Genomic DNA, 23,173 nt, shown 5'->3' with positions numbered 1-23,173 from the left:
TGATGAATATCCACTTGAATGGTGATAAAATCCACTCAATTCAATTTCAAAGTTCTGTTTCCACTCAACATACACAATGAGCCTCATGCCAGAAACTTTTCATCTTCCTATCCTACATCTCTTACATCAGATTCAACAAACCCTCTGAACTGTATAAACTAAGTTGCTTGTTTCAGCCCGATGCCTGGAATGTAGCATCAGCAGTGGTTTCAGAGGACCAAAAAGAAAATATTAAAAGTAAAGCTTGATAATGATAATGATGATAATAATAGTGAACAGTATATTGATTTTGCACTAAGGTTATTTTTGTTATATAGTCAATTTTGGTGTCATATTTAAACCCCCAATTCATTCTAATTAAGGCATTATATAACCTTTAAATCAAACATGTTGTTTTCCTCTATGGAGCAAAAAGTAGACGACCTGTACATGGGCCGTATGACAGGTCTGGATCACGCGTGCATTTCAGTCTTACCTGGGAGAAAATTTGAAGTATGAGAAAACCGATGAATGCTACAAACTCTTTTAAATCACTCGTACATGTCACAAATCTGTCACATTATCAGTCGTTCGAATGTTCAAATTAGGGCTGTCAATCGATTAAAATATTCAATCACGATTAATCTCAAATTAATTGCACATTTTTCAAAATGTACATTAAATGGAGATTTGTCAGGTATTTAATATTCTTATCAGTGCCTTTATGCATATGTATGCATCAATTAACAACACGAAACAATGACAAATATTGTCCAGAAACCCTCACAGGTACTGCATTTAGCATAAGAAATATGCCCAAATCATAACATGGCAAACTGCAGCCCAACAGGCAACAACAACTGTCAGTTCCTCACCAAAACTTTGAAGTAGTAACTTTGGAGCGTTATTTAGCCTCCTTCGTTGCAAGTATGACATGACATGATGCCAGTGGATTCCTTAGGTTTTTTAGTTTCATATGATGCCAGTATCTTCATTCTAGCTTAAAACCTAGCCCGCTACAACCTAAACATCGCAAGTTGAATTAATGCCTTAAAGAAATTAACGTTAACACAAATTTGCGATTACGCGTTAACTTTGACAGCCCTAGTTTAAATGCTTTTAACAATCCGCAAATAATGACTCCTTCCTCAAAGGACGTTGTTATGGTTCTGCAATGCCTCTTGGGTATAGGTTCCTGACTTTGACAGAAGTTGAGCACTGCAGGTTCCATGTTGCTACATTGATATTGGACGACTCTTCCAAACCCTGTCTTTTATAGTTAAATGCCAGTATGTCTAAGATGATCACTCTCTACAACATCTGCACATTGTAAAACGGTATGGTTATGGTTAGGGAAAGATCCTGCATGGCAATGGTTCAAATGAAACAGTTCCTGAAGGCACTGACAACCTATTCTGTTGTTCTGGTGTGAAGACTTGTTGAACCAATCCAAGTCTGGATGTGATGTGCTGAATTTGACCCCAGTTTCAGTGTTGTGTAAAGATCTGCAGTATGGATTTAGATTGAGATAGATGTAAGTGTATACTGTATGTAGGGAGAGGAAGGGAGGGAGACACGGAAAGTGAGAAGCCTTTAGAGCCTCGGAGCAATGTTTGATTTGCTATGTCGGTGATTACGATCAATATGAGAAAGGGGGAAATTCACGTCCAACTGTAGCTGCATTAAAAGGCCAAATCATTACAGGATAATGTGATCCAATTGTACATGAAGAAAATGTCTGCTATGGTCTTGTTCTGCTACATCCAGTGACTCAGCAGAGAGGCTAATGAGAGGTAGGAGTCTATCACAGTTTTCATTTAAAGGACCAGTTTGTAACATTTAGGGGGATCTATTGGTAGAAATGGAATATAATATTATTAGCTATGTTTTCTTTAGGTTATAATAACCTGAGAAGAAGAATTGTGTTTTCGTTGCCTTAGAATGAGCCGTTTATATCTACATAGGGAAAATGCCCCCTCTCCATGGAATCCTCCATGTTGCTCCACCATGTTTCTACAGTAGCCCAGAATGGACAAATCAAAGCTCACGAGAGGGACAGTTGCGTTTTCGTGTCGGCCATCGTAGCTCTCCAACACGCTCGGCACACGGGAAAGGCTTCAGTTGGTTGCAATCTCCTCACCTCACCGCTAGATACCACCAGATCCTACACACTGGACCTCTACTAACTGGATCATAAACATAGTCTACCCCAGGGATCAGCAACCTTTACTATCAAAAGAGACATTTTAGGCCAAATAAAATTAAAAAAAATCTGTCTGGTGCCGTAAAACATTTGAGCATTGTGATGAAGGTAACACAGCCTATTAAGTCTAATGCAGTGAGGGCCTATAAGTGCAAATGAGAGGCAGGACATTGAAGAAACATCTCAGGACACTTGGCTGGAAGCTGCTGCTGCTGGCTTTTCAGCAAATCCAGTGTGCTTGTTCTGGAAATGTCTTTCAATTACTTTTTTTGTTGGCGAATCCGTCCACGCACTATTAAATTCTCTATTTTCCTCTGAGACTTTTCTTTTTTGGGGGGATTTAGAATCCATAGCTAGCCTATTGAGCTACTGAGGTTGGGCAAAATTAGAGGATAAGGCACCAGGCTGTAGATGACGCGCGTTTTGGTTGACTTAAATAATTTAAAACAAAATTATTCGGTGTATAGGCTACAGATTTTTGCAACTGGAGAATGTAGGAATCACCGTAGACCTACAAGAATGATAAATAAAAATGTTAAAAAATAATCGTTATTCATTTCCATTAATTTATTTTTTTAAATCCACAGGGAGCCACTGGAGAGGGGCTAAAGAGCCGCATGTGGCTCCGGAGCCGCAGGTTGCAAAGCCCTGGTCTACCCTAAAACAACAACTCCAATGTTTTATACCTATGAAACCTGTCCAAATGCACATTAGGTGCCTGTTGACGGCGTGTTTAACTGTGCGTTTTTATTCCATCGAGGACATAAACAGGAATGAGCAGTGAGGACGTTTGTCAGTCACAGGATGCTCATTCACACAGAAAGTGATAATGTGTGACTCTTAATTAATGTGATGGAGCTGTGAGCTTTCATTCTTTCTTTTTGAATTGTAGCAATGAAGGAAAGTGAAAGTGTGGAACGAGAGCTGTGACTCAGTAACGCACACACACGGAGCTGGAAGTGTGTTTCAGCACCACGGACAGCTCCACACACACACAGCCAAGCAAACTGCAGCTCTGATTGGTCCAGACCGTCTTTGTCCTCCCACAATAGACAGCAGAGGGAGAGTTACATAATGCCATTGTCATGTGGAAACCATGTATCTCCAAAATGTCAGCTTCTTCAGGATTACTATGCATGTCCGCTGGGTTTTGGGAGCCTTTCAGAAGGTCACATTGTTTTGTCAGCCCACAGAAGGGCATGTAAACCGTCAGCTGAAGTTAAAAGATGGAAAGAAAGAAAGAAATGTGAGTTATGAGGTTTTCCCATAACAGTGACAATCTGGGAAATTGCAATTTAATGTCTTTTACCGCCCACCAAACATCCTCTTTAGTAAAGGTTTTATGGATTTGCCGACACTATCCTCTTTTCATCCATCCTCCATCTTTCATTCATTCGTTTTCCTGCATCTCGTCGCTGATTTAATGTTTTCTTTTGTCATTTTCTGCTGTTTCCTGTTTGCTCATCATCTTCTACTACGTCCTTTCTGTTCCTTAATTGCGTAATTTTCTTTCTTCCCTTCAATGTTTACTCATCCCCCTTTTTCTACCTTTCAACTCTTTATGTTTCTTTGTATTGCTCTTTCATGAGCAATACAAAATTGTGTCCTATTTTTCTATGAACTTTTCCTCCTCCTCCTCCTCCTACCTCCTCTCCTTCCTCTCTGTCTGTCATTTCTCTTTCCATAATTTTAAACAATGCGTATTTGTCACTGCTCATAGCTTTTTTTCTTGCAGTTCTAGCTCTTGGTTTTACAAAAAAATATTCACACTTGCAAAAGAGCTCATTTCAGATTCACATCATGATGTCAACTAGAGACCGAGCATAGTTCCATGGCAACGAAACCGGGACCCAGTCGTCTTGTTTGGGGAGGAAACTCAGAGCTGAGGGGATTTTTTTTTTTTATGCCGTCACAGCGAGAGACCAAATCCATCACGAAGCAAGATGAGCGCAGCGCCGCCATGGAAAAGCAAATATTTCATCTAACGCCCTGCCACGCACTGGAGTGAGGCAACTGTTGAACGATTAATACAAATCACGGGCGTCGCAGAAAGGAATAACGTGATGGCTGATGAGCTGCGGCGCCCCACCTCGCCCACCAACCCTCCCAAAAAATTAATTGCCTCTCGTAAACCCCGAGCAAATTCCATGTCATCATCCACCCACTGATTTTAATATGAGGAGAAACAGCTTTCACCATCTTATCTAAGTTAATGTATTACTTGGTCCCATGTGACTGGGACCGAGCACCCCCCCCCCCGCCCGCCCACACCACCACCACCTCCTCCTCCTCCTCCCCCAACATCCTCTATGCTTGTGTCTTAAGAGGATTAGTCGACTCTATATATAAAGCACATTATCTTGTCTTTTGTTGCTGGCCAAGTAAGTGTTATAGATTATACTGCAGCGAGGGCCTCCATCCAGATTAACTGAGCTGGGAATGTGTTGTGGTTGTGGTTTTCGTAGCTCACCAGCGGGCCGGCTGCGGTGTGATCCGTAGAGTTGAGAGGTCACACAGGGCGATGGCTAAAGGAGGAGCGGGCTTCAGGAAATGGATGTTAAATCACTGTAATGTGGTGAGCTGAGATACACTCATGTACCAGGATGATGTCATCTGTAACTAAAAATAAGACAGCAGCCTGTGATATGATGGATGGATGGGTGCGGATTGATTGATGATGATTGATTAATGATTGATTTGTTGTAGAATTCATAAAATGGAAAGCCGGAATTGATGCAGTGCAAATGCAAGTGATGCTGATGCTTTTGATCGAAAAAAAAAAAATAGCACAAATGTAGTATTACAGGAATGAATTTCTTTGGGAAACACTGGATACTTTTATGGATTTTAGGCTTGAAATGTTTCACATGTTAATATATTAAATACCATGACAAAATGTTGGCAATTGGAAGCTTAAATTTAAATTCAATAGTATTGGCCATCAAAAGCTAATGTACTCCAAACACCAAAGATTTCAATTAGATTTTTATCCCCCTGTCTTATGTATGTTAAAGTGACACATTCCCTAAGAAGAGTTTTCAAAGTAATTTCATCATAAAAGTTATCACTGAATTATTATTACTGACGCATTAACAAAAAATCAGCATTGTCATGTTGAAGCTGATCAATGAAGAGCTGTTGGGTACTTTACTATATAATAATGGATTATATTAGAATAATGTATTTAATCTTAATAGAATAGGCCTAACGTGATACGTTTGTATGTCGTAATGACGTGAAAATATCTTGTTAGCGATATACTTTTCATGTTATACTGCAGTCCGTTCGTAGCTATACCTACGATAAGTAATGCACTGTAATTCGTATATATCCCACAAAATCAATTTATATGTAATCAACGTAGTAGTAGTGTAGGGTGATGGTCGGGATGGATGAGTGGGTCAAAAAACACTGCACTTCTGCCCAGGAGACCGGCATGCGTGTCTCATGTGAAACCAGAAGTCAACGTTAATTTATTTGTCACGTGACTTATGTACTTAAGTTACGGCTATTCCAGTGTTATTTTAACCCAAACCACGACTAAACCACAACGTAACTAAGGAGTTTTTGTCATGGAAATTCCATACTACACCACTTCCGGTTTAGCGTAACTTAACCACAATCTTTTTCTAACCCTAACTTAGTTGTTTTCTTGCCTAAACCTAAGCAAGTCGATCTTTTCCTAATCCTGACTAAGTGATGTTGTTGCTTAATCCTAACTAAGTTGTTTCCTGGGAAGTATATTTTAAAAAGACTGGAGCTGAAATTGACGCTGCAGGAAAACACACGAAAAATGAGGAATAACTTTTCGCAAGATATCATACGAAGCGTTGCATGAGAATACGTTGTATAATGTGTTCAAACGTTTGGAAATCTCTCCGTTCCACTCAGTGGAGATAAAATCCATTATTTAAAATAGTTGCATGGGAAAGTCATTTTAGGAGAAAAAGGTTGCCTCCACATGAAGTTCCATTCTGCTACATTGAAATAGTTAGTGCACTGTATGAGGAGCTGAAGTGCAGGGATCGGCTTTGACGCAGTAGCTGGGTTCACTCACTGTACTGTTCAGTCAGGACTGCTCACATGTGCCACCTGGTGGTTGGTGGTGCAGCAGGTGCTGGAATCAGCTGATGAAATATAAGTCCAACCTCCATTTCCCGCCAGCGCAGGGCACCTTTACTGCTGCGGCAGTCGCGTCAAGTGAAAGGAGTGACATCTGTACACACTTACTTTAGGGATGCACTGATATCGATACCAGTATGTACTAGTACTCGTACTCGCAAAACGGCTGCGATACAATGGCACTGATACCACTTTACAGCAGTTAACCTCTCGTCACCATCTTTTGGGTCATCACGCTCCACCTCCCCGACGGTGCGGGCGAGACGGGCCGGTGGTGCGGCCGACCCCGCTGGCCCGCGATCCCACCTCAGCCGGCGGACGCCAGCCCTCTCTTTCATTGCGCCACAGGGTTTTGCTTGCACCCTCTGACTCGGGCGTACGTTAGACTCCTTGGTCCGTGTTTCAAGACGGGTCGGGTGGGTTGCTGACATTGCCGCAGACCTCTGGCGCCTTTTACATGGGCCACGGCACAACGCGGTTGGGGCGCACTGAGGACAGTCCGCTCCGGTCGACAGTCGCACCAGGAGCAGGTAGCCCCGTCACGGTGCGGCGAGGTCCGGGCGTGGAGCACTGTAAAGCTTCGCCCCGAGACTTTCCAAGCCGACCTAGAGCCGGTCGCGGCGCATCGCCTCATATGCGGGACTCCCCAGCCTGCCGTGTGTCGCTCACACCCTCCAGCTGGCTGTTAACGAGGGTCTTTTGGCACAGAGAAGTACTCGTATCGGTACTCGGTATCGGCGAGTACCCAAATGTAAGAACTTGTACTCGGTCTGAAAAAAGTGGCATCGGTGCATCCCTAACTTACTTACTTTAGCTGTATAATAAATTTACTGAAGTAAAAAGTAGAGTATTTCCCTCTGACATGTAGAGGTACTTAAACAACACTTGATATTTCTGCTTTCCACCACCAGACTCCCCTCCCTGCTGAGTGTCCCCTCTTCCCCCTTTAGTTGCTGTCCAACCAAAATGGCCGCTGCATTACATCACCTCCCATGCGGCCTTGGCTTTCACACTGCTGTTTCCTACAGGTGCTCAGGGACGGTGCGTCAGAGCCACAATGGCGGCTCGGGCAGAGTCTTATTGCATAGGGTTTTTTTTTTTTATTGAGCACCTTTGGCAGCTGTAAGCCCCCCCGCAGTAAGGGGATTATTCAGTGTTTGGTCGGCACATGGTGATCTCAGCACCTCCTGATTGGATTGCAGTAATCCCTTTACACAGCCACAAAACCCTATTACTGTGGCATTAGAGAGGGAGAGAGAGGGCAGGGGGTGGAGAGTGGGGAGGGGGGGGCCATCTGATGTAGGACAGTGTGTGTCTTCTCTATGCATCTTTGAATCTGAATGTTTGTAGGTCATGTGTTTGTGTGATTATGTATGCACGTTGTTTGTACATATGTGTGTGTGTGTAGGTGTCTGCACTTTGAATGGCTGGGTTTTGTGTGCGCTTATCGTAGCCGCATATCTGTATATAAGTGTGTGCTTGTCGTGTTTCTCTGTCTGTATTTTGTGCGACTTATATAGAGTTGTGTGAGCAAGTGTGTTTGCTTTTTGTGTGCGTGTTTGCAGTGTATATGTGTGAGCGTACGTGGGCGGACTCTGTTTTTGTGTATGTGACCTTTATAGAAACCTTTGTGTGTGGATCGTGCTTTAGATGTGTGTTTGTACATTTTCTTTGTGTGTGTGTGTGTGTGTGTGTGTGTGTGTCTTTTGAAGGATCCAGACCTCCTGCTGTTGATAAGCGTCTGTGTGCAGGTGGAGGGTCGCAGCTTGCGGCTTCCTGTTACATCATTGCTGCTTTTAGCAGCTCTGAAGAAAATATAATAGAGAGCTGATACTACAACAAGGAAAGGCTGGTGTTACACGCTGTGTGTGTGTGTGTGTGTGTGTGTGTGTGTGTGTGTGTGTGCGTGCGTGCGTGCGTGCGTGCGTGCGTGCGTGCGTGCGTGCGTGCGTGTGTGTGTTTTCAGCTATACATAATGTAGCTGTGAAGAGGTGAATCCCGCTGAGCCTGTTAAGCTCGTTAACGCACAACAAACCTGACCTGCTACGTGTTTGTAGAGTTTGTTGAGTGTACAAGCACACACGTGTGATAAAATCACATATCTGCATTTGATCAGGACACTTTCCCGTTATCTTCCAGCGGCCGGACGTCTGGCCGCGCGTTGCCTTCCATTTTTAACAAATCCTCTCATTTTAGCAGAAAGCCATTAGGCCTTTTTTTGGGAAGCTAATTCTGATTAACATCAGCCCCATTTGTAACTGCCATCATAAATCATCGCCGAAGCCATTTAAAGAACCACACCAGCTCATTTCGGTCCCTCATCCATTACAAAACGGTCCTACCATCCATATTTTGTGCGCACGGGCCGCTGATTTTCAAGGCTGTGCTAAAAAACAAAGTTACACTGGCCACCATCAGATAACCAGTGCGGACAACAAGCATGGTGTTATGTGCCAAGCCAAGTCACATTGTCTTCCTTAATTATGAATATTGTATGGTAGGTATTGGTCAGGCTGAAACATTTAAACCAAGCTTTAATAGATTAGACTGATACACACTCTGATTAAGATGGCTTCAGTGCAAATAATGAAATGAGGAAAGCACTCAAACACAGTTTAATAGTATTTCTAAACGATTCTTCACGGAGAAGCAGAGGGAGGAGAGTCGCCACACAGGATGATCCAAAGAGTGTGATAAAGTTTACAAAGACCAGAGGTTCATAATTCTGATAGAGTCTCTAACGAGTGCCAGAATTTTTAAGGATCACCATATAATATCTTGAATTTCTTGTAAAGTCAAGTGATGCTGTAAACTCCGTCCTTCTGGTGTTTTAAACAGGTTTATATTTGTCTTCTTTTTACGTGGAGCACCAGATGGCTGGGATTTACCACATAGGTCAAGACAGTGAGTGAGAAGTTGTTTGGCAGTCACAGGAAAGAGCACTAGTATGAATTTATTTTTCTTTGACTGACAAAATAACCTGACCGTCCATCTGGTGCTGCTCTGAGATTCAGACAAACAGCCTGTCATACAGTTTAGGAAAGCTTGTTATCTTGAAGTCAAAATCACAGGCTAGTATGTGGAATTTAGTGATTGACAAACCAATTGAAAGCCTCTTCCTTAAGGGGTAAAGCCTGTCCATCTGGTGCTTCAGGAAGATAAAGACAGCTTTTAGATGAATAGAAAGATGAATCCAAATAAAAGGAACCCCAATAATGAACATATACTGATTAGGGGCTGTCAAAGTTAATAACGCGTTAATAACACTAATTTATTTAATGCATTAACTATTAAATAATAATGAACCCATTGGTACCAACCATGTCATACTAGCCTGTCACAAAGGAGGTTAAATAACGCTCCAAACTTAAGCTACATTTTGACGAGGAAAAACTGGCATGGCCATTTTCAAAGGGGTCCCTTGACCTCTGACCTCCAGATCAGTGAATGTGAATGGGTTCTATGGGTACCCACGAGTCTCCCCTTTACAGACATGCCCACTTTATGATAATCACATGCAGTTTTGGGTAATCAAATGCAGTACCTGTGGGGGTTTCTGTGTTATTTTGATGGATTGACAGCGCTTATACCAATATATGTTGGTAATGAAACCGGTGTAGGATTCTATATGTACAACCCTTTGCTGTAACTCCAGCTGATTTCCTCACCTCCTCTCTTCTCTTCTTCTCTCTCCTCCTTCAGTCCTACATGGAGGATCACATGAAGAACAAGGACCGCCTGGAGAAGGAGTGGGAGGCGCTGCGTGCCTATCAGGCAGAACCCAACGCCTGCACCGTTGGCATGAAGGATGGCAACGCCAAGAAGAACCGCTCCGCTGCTGTCGTGGCATGTAAGCAAATGAGCTACTGCTTCAATATCCACCATTAATACGACTGCTGCTTGCATGAGGTGTTGATTTTAGGGGCGGATTTTCATTGCCACATCCTCTGACTGCTGTTTTAGACCTGAAACAACATGCTTTGGGCGGATTTCCGATCATGAAAATGGCCACAGAAGTTGTAAATGTGTGGCTTTCCTGGGTATATAACCAATAAGGGGGTTTCTGAGCAGTTTCCAAAACAGGAAGTGCTTGCCATCCAATCGCCTAAAAATGTTATTCTTACAGAAATCTCCAAATGTCAAAAGTTTTTGATACCAAATCACATCATGCTTTTTTCCATGGTGTTCCTCAAGGTCTTGGTGTCCTAATGTTGTACTTTAGAGGGATTTTTTGAACATTTTAATCTCGAGGGATAAAAAAAAAAAGGTTAAATTTAGCACCAAATCTGTGTAACAAATGGTAACAACCCAAAATTACTGCAACAACTTATGAGACATAATAGAGCATGGGGATGACCATCATATACCTTTATCTAACGTTTTAAGCCCTTATACATTTTCACCATTTATTTAAATTAAATAATGAATCAATTATTTTTATTTAGGACTAAAATAACTTGACACACAGCGCTGAGCTGCACCTCAAATGAATCTTCAGGTTCCCAGCTTTCAGACGATGTACACCACGTCATGTGACATTTACTGTTGAACTGCTGTCTCCCCTAAAGACCCCCTATTTCCAGCCTTCGAGTGGTCATACTGTCAACACTGCAAAATCCGCAATCAAGAGGAAGTTGCAACAACACTGATTCTGCTCCTTAGGGGCCACATGATCTACATTTCAGTTGTTGCCATAGGTTTTCATATTTGCAAAAACTCAGACCATGTGTTCTTCAGTGAGCGGGGCTGTAAATCAATGTGCCGTTAATGAGATTCCTGGTACCATATCAGTGTTATTGTCAGTATAATGTACGGGAGATTTTATTTAACCGTCAACCTGTAATTTACTTCTAAATTTTTTGGTATCGTGGAGGTATTTGCTGTTGGCACGTTTAACACTAAAGAGCCCCACATGTAGCAGGAAAAGAGACACGTAAAGGAAAGACAGCATTATCTCCTTTTTATTCACGGAGGGCAGACAACCCTTAATTTCTAAGTGGAACCAAAATACACCTCCTGATGTCAGCGTTCCAAACATGGTACTGTAGCATTACTCTCACAACACTCCCCGTATAGTCTGAGCCCAGCCTCTATTATCAGAAACCAGGAGCAGATGCAGTGAGCAGAAGGGTTGTAAATTAGTTTTCTATTAAAGCTCTCCTGCACCGACCTCATCAATGATTAAAATTTCTAAGCTTCTGTGGAAATAGCCCATCGAAAAAAAAGTGCTGTCCCATTCTCTCCACCGCCCGGGCTTAATGAAATCCAGGTTGTCAGCAGGGAAAGCAGTTTGTCAGGAATAAATTGTGCTTCCTATTTGAAGCACCACTGGCTTCTCCATGAAAAAAAAAAAAGAGTTCAGAACTGTTTTGCCACTATCACTGCAGACTTGAGAGTTCTGCCCGTAAGTGAAAAAAGGTACAAAATAGGAAAATTTGCCACTCCTAAAAATTTCCGTGGACCAGGGAGGATGGAGGGCAGATCGTCCCGAAGCTAAAATCCATTTCCAAAATACACTCACTGCATACTGCGAACAGTGAACAGCTACACATTCAATTAAACTCCCAGACTCTTGAATTTTTGCTTCAATTTACCCAAAATGTCTTTAAATATAGAAAAGCACTTTCCTCCCGTCGTCTGACATCATCACACGTATACATTATATATTGTATTTCACCTTGTTCCAACTCTTCTTTCAACCTAACTGATGTTTAAACTGAGTGAAAGATGTTTTGTGCATCATTCTATACACATTTCTCCAAATCTTCAGCTTGACAAATTTGGTATTTTTTTAAAGCGTTTGGATCTCCTTAAGACTTTAAATGAAATCCTGTCAGTTAAAGTGGCAATAGACACGTTGTTTTTTAGATTTGTTCCCTATAAGCCTTGCTTTCACCGTGCAATTGTGTCTGCAACCGGCTCACCATCTCCTGGGAAAATGAAGGCCTGAGGGCCGCCCTGCTGGAGAAATATAAATAACAGAAACACCGGGGGTGTTTTACTCCTTTATTATAGAGCTGAGATTGGAGTTTCTAGTTCAAATTAGTTACGGTTGTTTCTTGCTTTGGACAGTAGCCAGGCTGCTAGCAGTAGCCATGTTGCTAACGCTAGTAGCCAGAAAACAAAGCAGTAGATACGAGGAAGCCAGGACCGGCCACAAACAGCTACATTTGTTTCTGGAGCAAAAAAAAACAAACATCTATGATTCATTGTCCATGTGATCATTTAAACAAAGAACACATTTTCTTGCAGTGGCCTTTCTGAATTGAGCCGTGGTGAAACTGAAGCCTACTGTAAGATTAGATTTATTTTATACAGTATACATATTGTATTCTGCTCCTTAAGTTAGATCTGGAACTATATAATATGGTGCACCTTACGTGCTTGTAAGGTGAGTGATGATTAAGATTGGCGGAGTGATATGAAGTAAGAAGTGATGTGTGCCACCTTTTGGTTATGGGTGTTCAATTGTCCTACGCTTGAGTTGAGACATTAAAGTGGATCCTGTTGCACAGACGGAGCTCTCCCCGTGCTCTTGCTTTACCCACAGCCCTACAGTAGTTTAATTAAGTAACAAGTAAGTTTATAGTTAAGGCAACGAGAAGCCTGCCTTACGCTACTATATTCTGTTAGATCAGATCTGGTTGTCTTTGTGACAGCGGCGCCAACAATAACACCACTTCAGAACGCTAACGGGGAGTTGTTGCCTAACCTAACCCAAACAACATGACTTTGTAAAGATGGGCCCACCATTGCATCCATAGTTTCAGAACTTAATCCTTATCTCCCACGCCATCTATTTACTCCTGGGTTAGTGTTGAATTGTTAGAGGTGCCTTTAAGACTAAGTTAGGGATCTTTATTGATCAATTGTCTGAGGAAAATCAAAAAACCTCTGGAGATTTCTCAAACAAGTCACTTGCTGATTTTTAATTCCTTATATGAAACCATTTTCAGCTGAAAACAACCTTGACATAACTCTTTGGGTCATGGAAGCATTCTTACATAGCTGCTTGTGGACATTTACATCAAGGCTACAGTGAAAATCCTGCATATTCAACAGATATGCAAAGAATATCTAATTGCAATGCATGTAATATGGCCACTGAGCACTTGAATTACAAAGACAAAATGCCCTGAAATCCTCTATTTGTGTTCCAGATGATCACTCCAGAATCACCTTGAAGGTGGAGAACAGCCAAGGCAACTCTGATTACATCAATGCCAGCCCGATCGTAAGTACCTCCTCTGCATTCTAACTCTGTGCTTCACACCGCCGCTATGCCAGGCTCCCACAGTCCCCATGGGGCTCCGCAGGAACAAAGGCAGCCTACCGTTGTACAATATAAATTTTGATGCAACGCTTGCTTAGCTTCAGCGACAGCCCCGCACTAGTGTGTGTATGTTCTGCACCATGAATATTAATGATTGTTTTACAGCAAACACCCCGGGCGAGCGTTCGCTCGGGGAAGGCGTGGGAAAGGACATGCGCGCGGCTCTCGGCTCGCTTCTCGTTTGTGGAAAACAAAATTGATCTGTGGGGTCTTGGGAAATGATTGTTTTTGACCTTGGGTTATGCTAATCTGACACTAGTTTGTGTTTACTGTTGCGGTGCGCTCGACTTGTCGAGGCCTTTCCTTGGCGCGGTGCAGATTTAAGCAGCAAAACAGCCCGTAGGAAGGAGAAGGGGGGAAGAAAGAGCAATGTGAATTCAGTAAGTGAGTGTATCAATTTGGAAACCAGTGTTGGAATAGTAGGTTTACGTTTCCCCGAGGCAGAAACAGTGGTATTTCATTAAAAGCAACAGAAACGCTATGCATTTCAAATCTGGGCATCACACCAAGAAGTGGCTGAGTGTGTGTGTGCGTTCGTGCGTGTGTACGTGCGTGCGTGCGTGCGAGAGAGTGAGAAGGAATCACAACTATACAGGAACAAAGGAGCAGCCTCGTCAAATGCCACAAATGCAAAAACAGCTGCAACGCATGTACCCACGCTTGCACAAAGAAACACACACTTAAACACACTTTGAGACAAGCTTGCACAGACACTGAGATGTGCACACTCACTTACACACACACACAAGCATGCCTGCTCACCCACACTCACATATTATACATAGACACACACTTACAGATGACATAGAACATGCAGCGCAGACACCCACACAGACACGAAAAAGCACACACTCTAACATGAACATCGTGCATACATTCTCACCTCTCCTCCCACACACACACACGCACACACACACACACACACACACACACACACACACTAAAGGATGAATGTATGTGAATGTACACTGAGGTTATTTAAGGAACCTCCTCTGCTGACAATTAGTTTTCCCCTCGCCCACACTTTGACGTAAAGAAGACGTGCAAAGACAAGATGTTTGGGATCTTACTCTTATCTTGTTATAAGCAAGTATGTAGCTAATAGGGCGGCTGTGGCTCAGAGGGCAGAGTAGGTCATCCACCAATCGGAAGGTCGGTGGTTCGATCTCCGGCTGCTCCGGGTCACATGTCGATGTGTCCTTGAGCAAGACACTTAACCCCAAACTGTTCCCGATTGCTGAGCCATCGGTGTGTGAATGAGTATTTAGATTAGATCCTGATTGCTAAGGTGCAAAGTTGGCATCAGTGTATGAATGTGTGTGCGAATGGGTGAATGCTGACCGCTTTGAGTGGTCGGAAGGCTAGAAAAGCGCTATATAAATGCAAGTCCATTTACCATTTAATAATTCCTGCTGGTTAGTTCTACTGTCATCCATTCATAAACACAAGAATCACAGGAAGTTATGGTACGTGTCCACAGGCTCCGTCCTTTCCACGCTTCCCATTCATTGTCTATGTGAGCAGCTGTGCAATGCATTCTGGTAGCGTGGTGGCGCGATTCCAGAAATGGAGCGTCGGCTGAAAGTCTTGTGTTTGTTTTACTCATCCACCACCCCTCCCACCAACCCTGAGCGGACTTTCACCTATACTACGTCACTTGCTCCAACCGTCGAATAACGCCGCGGGTAGGTTTACATTGGAGTTGGTTGAAAGCCCAGTTCATCACATACTGTTACTAAAAGGTTGCCTCTGTGCGTCGGTTTCCAATGCCGAGGGCCAAACAATGGTATTTGATGAGTTGGGAGTGAGAACAGGTTGCAGAAGAACATCCCTGAAAATGATGCAATGCTAGACTTTTTTATCCATAATTAAGACAAATGTAAGGTTAAAATGATAAAATGTCAGTAATGGAAGCTGCAGTCCAACAGGTGGTGATCTGCTGATTCTGCTGATTGATCTTACTGATTGCAATCCCCTGTGAGTCGCTGGACAGACAGTTCTCTCCCTCAGACATCAGTCAGGTGCTGCCAACATGCCTTACACATTGGGATTTGTAGTTTAGTGTAGACGTGAGTTCAAAAAAAGTCTCACATACCCAGATGTAAAAAAGTAAGATCATCTGAGAGGTTGGACCACTTCACTACCATTTGGCTGAGGCCTTTAAAGCAGTACAGCTGTGTACTAAAAACCTCAAAAACTGGATGAACAGTTGTCATTTAATCAACCAGATGTTGTTGTCTGTGCTAGCTCAAGTAAGGGTAACATGAATTAGCCAAAGTGCATAATTAAAGCCATCCTAAATGCTACATGCTCAGTTTCTCATTAGATATTTCTAGAAAGCTCCCACTGAGATTTAATTGAGCCCAGCAGCTTGAGGCTGAGCCAACCAGCAAGCTACGGAGGGTGTTTTAGGTGATGATTGTTTGTTTTATGGGGCTAGGTTATCATTCTCAACATGGAAGATCAGGGGGAGTCCTTTAGTTTGGTCCCTATACCTTCTGAACTTGGCATGGTTTGATCAGCCAGGACTAAAACTTCCACCACTTCAGCTCTCTGTCAGGGGTTCACATAAGCTCCTCCAACGCAACATCTCACTTGGACCTCAGAAAAGAAAGCAAGCAATGAGAACTACTGCATTTTTAATATGAAGAAGGTGAACCAGGACTAGATTGAAAATGATGACTGATTCTGCAACACTACCATCTGGTCAGCCTGGTCTCACTCCCAGGGTGTCAGGTTGGTGGCTGGGTCAAACAAGTGCAGGACTTTTACTCAGGGGAGTCACGTGACGCTATGTCAATGAGTCACATGACTTTACGTCCGTAGCTGAAATGACATTACAAGCATACTTATTTTAAACCAAACCGTGATGTTTTTTCTAACCCTAAGTAGTTTTGTTGCTTAATCCTAACCGCCACCATTTCACAATGTTAACCACACGCAAACCTTCTGGGTCAAGATACGACGCAAAATGCTGCCCAAGCTGCAAAATATGACGAGAAGGGATGCAATCACGTTGATCCGGTTCTTGCTTCACATTTACTCAGAAAACAAATCTGCAAGGTACAGTAGTTGGATGAAATCTGATAGGGATGCACCGATACCACTTTTTTCAGACCGAGTACAAGTACAAGTACTTGTACAAATACGAGTACTTCTCTGTGCCAAAAGACCCTCGTTAACAGCCAGCTGGAGGGTGTGAGCAACACACGGCAGGCTGGGGAGTCCCGCATACGAGGCGGTGCGCCGCGACCGGCTGTAGGTCGGCTTGGAAAGGCTCGGGGCGAAAATGGCTCGCGGCTGCAGCTTTACAGTGCTCCCTGCCCGGACCTCGCCGCACCGTGACGGGGCTCCCTGCTTTTGGTGTGACTGTCAACCAGGGCGGACTGTCCTCTATGCGCCCCAACCACGTCGTGCCGCGGCCCACGTAAAAGGCGCCAGGGGTCTGTGGCATTGACGGCCATCTACCCGACCTGTCTTGAAACACGGACCAAGGAGTCTAATGCACGCGCGATCCAGAGGGTACAAGCAAACCCCGTGGCGCAATGAAAGTGAGGGCTGGCGCGCGCCGGCTGAGGTGGGATCCCGTCCCAGTGGGGTCGGGCACACCACCGGCCCGTCTATCCCGCACCGTCGGGAAGGTGGCGCGTGAAGAACCGAAAGATGGTGACGAGAGGTTAACGTTGCGTTGCTGTAAAGTGGTATCAGTCCCGTTTTATTGGAGCCGTTTTGCCAGTATGAGTACATGAGCACAGTATCGGACCCGATACTGGTATCGGTATCGGTCTATCCCTAAAATCTGACACCATTTTCAGACAAACCATAATCTTTTTTTTTCCAGTTTAAAAACCCAAAGCAATATGCAATGAAGGCTCAGCAAGTCCAGACACATTTGTCCTTTCAGGTACAGGTTTGGGTGTTGCTGATCCAATCGCCTAAGAGATTTTGGTGTGAACCTTCTGATGATGCCCCTCAACCAAGCGAGCTCCTGTTGAACCTTGACTGACCACGAAAGCAAAATAAAGAAAAGCCTAAAAACCATACAAATCTTGGATAAAAAAAACATTCTTCCTGAGAACTCCTGGGAACATGGGTCATAAAATACAAAATTAAAGTGAAGTCAAGAAACCACGTTTGCCCTCTTTTATGGCTCAATGTCGCACATACACACATAATCAGTCAGTTTCACAAACCTACTCACAAACACAATCAATCACTCACTTTCTCCTCTAACACACACACAATTAAACCAAACCAGACCCAATAGTTTCCTCACACACTCAGGTGATCACACACACTTCCAAAGACATAGTCAATCACTCAGGTACCACTCAATCATGCATATGCACAGTCACACACACACACACACACGTACACTCATTCTGATGCGTGTCTTGTGCTGATAGCATCGACTTTAAATCAGCTTCACAGTTTTTATTGACAGTTAAATTGACTTTTTTGATTAAGGATTTAAAAGAGTCAGTGAAGAAAATGGAAAAGACTGTAAGTCATATTGTGTCCACTCTCTTCAAACTAGTACCGCACCAGAATTCAGAAAAAAAGCTCATTAGGATGTCTTAATGAAACTTCATTGGTAGATAATGTTGCTAAATTCAATTTAAATTAACTTTGGGGATTGAACTGTAAAACAATTCAACTATAAAACGAGTCATTTTTTTAAAGGTACTCAAAGAAGGAAAACACCACCTTTGAAGTTCCAAGTACCACAATCTTTTCCTAAAACTAACCAAGTAGTTTGTTGCATAAATCTAACAACATACTATTGTTGCGCATGTAAACCTAAAAGTTAAGTAAACCTATGTTGAAAGTTTATTTTGAAAAGACTCTGACTGAGCCTTACATGTCCAGAACTGACGCTCTAGATGTAGCTAGAGCGTCACAGTTTGAAGCGTAGAGCCACTGACCTGAAGCGTCGGTATTTGACGAGTTGGGAGTGAGAACGTCTTAACAAATACATTTTAGACCACAAATGGAGACCATAAAAAAGCAAAAAAAAACTGTCAGTTAGGAGAAGAAGTACATTCTGTCTCTCCTCAAAAGAACAGAGAACAATAGAGGTTATTTGATTTCCTAATTGCTAAAGCTAATTGATATAGTTGACAGCTAGCAGTTTACCAGTGCCATCACCCCCACTGAGGTGTCAGACTAACAGTCGGATCCATCGTGAAACGTCATCGGGCAGATCGGACATGACGGTAATCACACACGCACCAAATCTGACTCCTTCCGAAGAAAAGACAAAAATCCAATAACAGGGATAATTGCTTTTGTCACATCCTCCACTTCCGTCCCTTATTAAGGAGGCAGGAGTGTGTGTGACAGAGAGGAAGAAAGTCGTCCTTTGTCATTAATGCTGGGTTTTAATTCTGGAGACACCTTGAGATGTCAGGAAGCATATGTCCACAGAGATGGAAGAGGAGACAGAGAGGGATAAAAAAAAGTGTCAAGTGTCTGTCTTTCCTCATCTTTTCATCCTCATAGTGTCTCTGCATCTTTTTCTCCTCCTTTTCCACCTTCGTCTCTCTCCAACTTTTTTGGAGAGAGACTTTTTCTTTTTTTTCTCCTTTTGTTGTCTTTCTTGATTTATCAATGTCGACTTGTTTTCTCCTTCTCTGTCCTTCTTGGTCTTTCTCTTTTAATTTCCTCGACCCTACCACTGTGAATCAGATGGGACGTTTTGTTATTTCTTTCAAATTCCTTCTAGGTCGATATATTTCTCTAATTCCTAGGCCTTAACACTCCAGGTTGGACAAGGGACATTTTTTCTAATTTCAGTCTTGTCTGTGGTCATTTGCAGGTCAAATGTTGATTAGTCTCATTATGACCTCATGTCACTGGGTTTTGACCAGTATGGGCTTTTGAAGTTAAAACAGTTTTTAAATGCTTCTCTCAGAAATGTATTCTTGGCCGGATGGAAAAAAAAACTGAAAATGTTTAATACATGCACGATATGGCCAAATGTATGTGGACACCTCAACACCAGAATAATATCCTAACTGCTTGTCCTATCTTAACTAAAGTTTCAAAGACAGGAGAAATCCTATCTTCCTATTACAGAAGCAACTCTTAAACTCACAGCTGTGTCCTATCCATTCAGACCTCCTATATCTTAAAGTGGCAGTAGGCAGTATATTTTTGGCATCATTGGGCAAAAAATTCCATAATAACCTTTCAGCATATTGTAATTCACGTGTTCTGAGAGATAACTAGACTTCTGCTCCTCCTCATGGCTCTGTTTTCAGCTTTAGAAAATCTAGCCCGAGACGGGAGACATTGACCAGTCACAGGTAATTTCATTGAGAGAGTGTTCCTATTGGCTGTGCTCCGCTCATCTGACCGGAACTTGGCGTTCCTTCACCAGATTTCACAATGGTGGCGGCGTCACAAACTTTCAAATTTTTACAGCTAAACCGTGCACTACAAGATGATTCTGAGAACATCTGAGGAGAGAAATAGTTTGACCGTTTGGTCGGAGTTCGTGAGTGATTGACAGCCGGCTCTCATAGACGGCAGCTGGACAGCAGACCTCAGATCAGCTCTGACTGCTTGTTTTCCTCCGGTCTGCGAAATCTTGCAGATGCTGTTAGGAGCACCGGTGTATGTACTACTGTCAGGATATAGTGGCCGTTTTATAAAAATAACTTTTTTAATTCATATTTGCTCCAATATGCTTACTTTAGCTTTAAGTTAAAAAATCCTAACTGTTCATGTTGTTCCCCATTTTCATACAGACCTAAAAACAGTATTGCAGCCATTTTTGACAGTTATTTTTTTAATTTAGGACAGGGTCTATGCCATCCTAATTTAGGATTCGTAATTTGGGAAATCTGGATTCAGAGATTTTCTCCCATTCAGCCAGAAGACCATCAGAGAGGTCAAACAGTGACTACGCTTACAAAATATTCAGTTTGTTGCCCTTATTCTGAAAAAGACACTATTCCTACTAAGCTGTTTCCATGGCTAATGAAAATGAATATTCCACTAATATTCCTGTTTACATGCAGCCCTGCATACTCCAATTAACGTAACCGGGCAAACATATTCAACCGTGCGAACACCGCCTCCCTCTTTCATTCCTTCTGCCACCTTCTTGAAAAGGTTGGCGTTGCGATATGTGCACGTATCCAAAAACGTGTGGATATCCGAGCCTTTCATAATGTTTAACAGTAGGTATGTTTGTCCTTCAGAACAGAAATGTGGGCTTTTCTTTTGGGCACGTTTCTCTGCAAACTGTCGGTTAGTTGGTTTGTGTACAACGCACAGAGCTGGCTGTAAACAGGCAAGAGGCCATGTGTCGCAAACTGCAGAAAAAAACACAATTGAGATGCATATGTATACATTTCCAAAGAATGCTCCTAAAACTTGAATAATATCAGCATATCCCACATGCCTTAATTGGAAAATGCTCCATTCGTAATAAGGCCTTATTCAGAATATCCAAACAGAATATGCTGTTTACATGACCCGTATCAAATTTGGAACATTGTCATATTTGGAATAATAGTGGAATGTTTGTGTGCATGTAAACGTGGTCACTGATGTGGGCTGATCAGGTCGGACTCACAGTCTGCATTCCAGTTCATCCTTAAGGGGTTGTATGTGGTTGAGGTCAGAGCACACCAAGCTGGGAAAACATTAAAGAAAGAAACCATTTCTTTATGGAGCTGGCTTTCTGCATGAGGGCATTGTCATGTTGAAACAGTGACTGAAACTGTTGCCACCAAGTTGCTAGCACACTATTGACTAAAATAGCATTATATGCTGTAGCAGTAGGAATTCCTCTAATTGAAATCCAAAACAGCCCAAGACCAAAAGAAACATACGTAGACGGAGGTGTCCATATACTTTTGGCCATATACTATAGGCCCTCTGGCCAACCACCTTCAGATGTCTAAAAGTGCACTTCTGCCTCCAGAGACTTCTTCACCGCGATGCAAATTCTGGATTGTTTTAATGAGCACTCCCCGGTACCATGTCACCTCTCCTCTCTCTAAGTCACCACATTTTAAGTTCAATGGAAGTGCATTTATTGTTTGGCATTCATAAAGGGAACAGAGAGCCATTAAGGACAATTTTGTGTGCAGGAAAAGCCCCAGAAATTATCTGTCTTCCCTCTGTAATTGCTTCCAGCTAAATTGGTCTTCCCAATTATTACATTTACCGTACAATTTGCATGGTAATAGGCAGGGGTGTCACTCACTTCCTCGCAAATTCACCTCACGTTCGTCTCCTGTCGTTCGCTCTCAACGCCTACGCCATCCTTTCTGTAATTTCCATTAAGTTCAGGAGGAAGTTGCTGGAAATTCTCACCAAGAAGCTTCCAGCTGTGATTATAAGAGCCGTAAAAGACGTTATATAGCAAACGTATGTGTCTTAATGCAAATGGATTTTTACAAGGAGAATGAGACAGAGGAGGTCATTTGGGGGGAAAAAGGGTTTTGACAAACGCTGCATGCTCGTGCTACTGTGTTGCATTTCTCGGGTACTGTACTGTATATTACGATGCTGTGAGGTTTATAACAGGCTGCAGAGCACTAAATCACCTCTGTGCTGCTGTATGCTGAGGTGAAGTGGCCCTCCTTGACCACTAAGAGATTATTTCATTGGTATACTTTTATTTATGAGGCTATTATTGGTTGGTTGCCCTCTCACTTCACATTGTACTTTAAGTTTTCATAAAACTCAACACGCAACCTACTTTCCCCAGGACTTATAGTTGACTTGTTCTTCATAACTCGCACACACTTTGAAAAGGGAGCTTTTGCTGAGAAATTTAAAAAGTTCAGAAAACTCAATCTCAAGTATTTTTTTATTAAAAATTGATTCAAATTTAACCTATTTTCTAAAGTTTTGCCTTTGAGGTTGTCCAACTTAGTATTTTCACTTCTGCTAACTCTCTCTGGAGCTGAATTTACAGTATACAGTCACTACTATGTGTTTTTGCCTTTGAATTAACTCAAGGTTGAAGTAACTTCAAATGTTGCACTGCAATAATTAAGGTTAACACTTCCTCCTTTCTTGGGATGAAATTCATTAAACAGTAAATAAAAATCGTCCTGCAATCCCGCACAATGATTTTAAACTGCAATGCTTTATTTAATACTCTCGGTTAGAGCCAGTGTTTGAGCTCATAACTTGCACTTGACTTATTTTGTGTTTTGTCCTGTATTTTCTGTTGTGTTGCCATTTTTCTTGCAAACTGTGCTGCCATTTTGTCCAGGAATTTTGCCATTCTAGTAAAGTCAGTGTAAAACAAAATGAAATAGTGTAAATGTTTGGGAAAATACAGGCATGAATTGTGTAAACCTCGTATCATCTCCTCTCCCTCTTGTCCTTTTCCCTCAGATGGATCACGATCCCAGGAACCCGGCCTACATCGCTACTCAAGGCCCTCTGCCCTCCACCGTGGCTGACTTCTGGCAGGTAAAAACACGCAAACACACACACACACACACACACATAGTACATGCCCACACACTGACAAACAAAAATCAATACGTTCTCCTCTCTTAAAC

The 23,173-nt window shown here is 42.6% G+C and overlaps 1 protein-coding gene across 1 annotated transcript in view; it reads left to right on the top strand.

Moving 5' to 3' along the window:
• LOC119499358 (receptor-type tyrosine-protein phosphatase N2-like) overlaps window positions 1-23,173 on the top strand; it is a 277,893-nt gene that overhangs the window by 216,971 nt on the left and 37,749 nt on the right. Inside the window, 3 exon segments of the mRNA XM_037788647.1 lie at window positions 10,007-10,154; window positions 13,465-13,538; window positions 23,004-23,081. Of these exon segments, the coding sequence (XP_037644575.1) occupies window positions 10,007-10,154; window positions 13,465-13,538; window positions 23,004-23,081 (300 nt within the window).

Source organism: Sebastes umbrosus, chromosome 12, assembly GCF_015220745.1.
Source record: "Sebastes umbrosus isolate fSebUmb1 chromosome 12, fSebUmb1.pri, whole genome shotgun sequence".
Classification (NCBI taxonomy): Eukaryota; Metazoa; Chordata; class Actinopteri; order Perciformes; family Sebastidae; genus Sebastes; species Sebastes umbrosus.
This window is presented reverse-complemented; position numbering and strand designations above follow the sequence as displayed.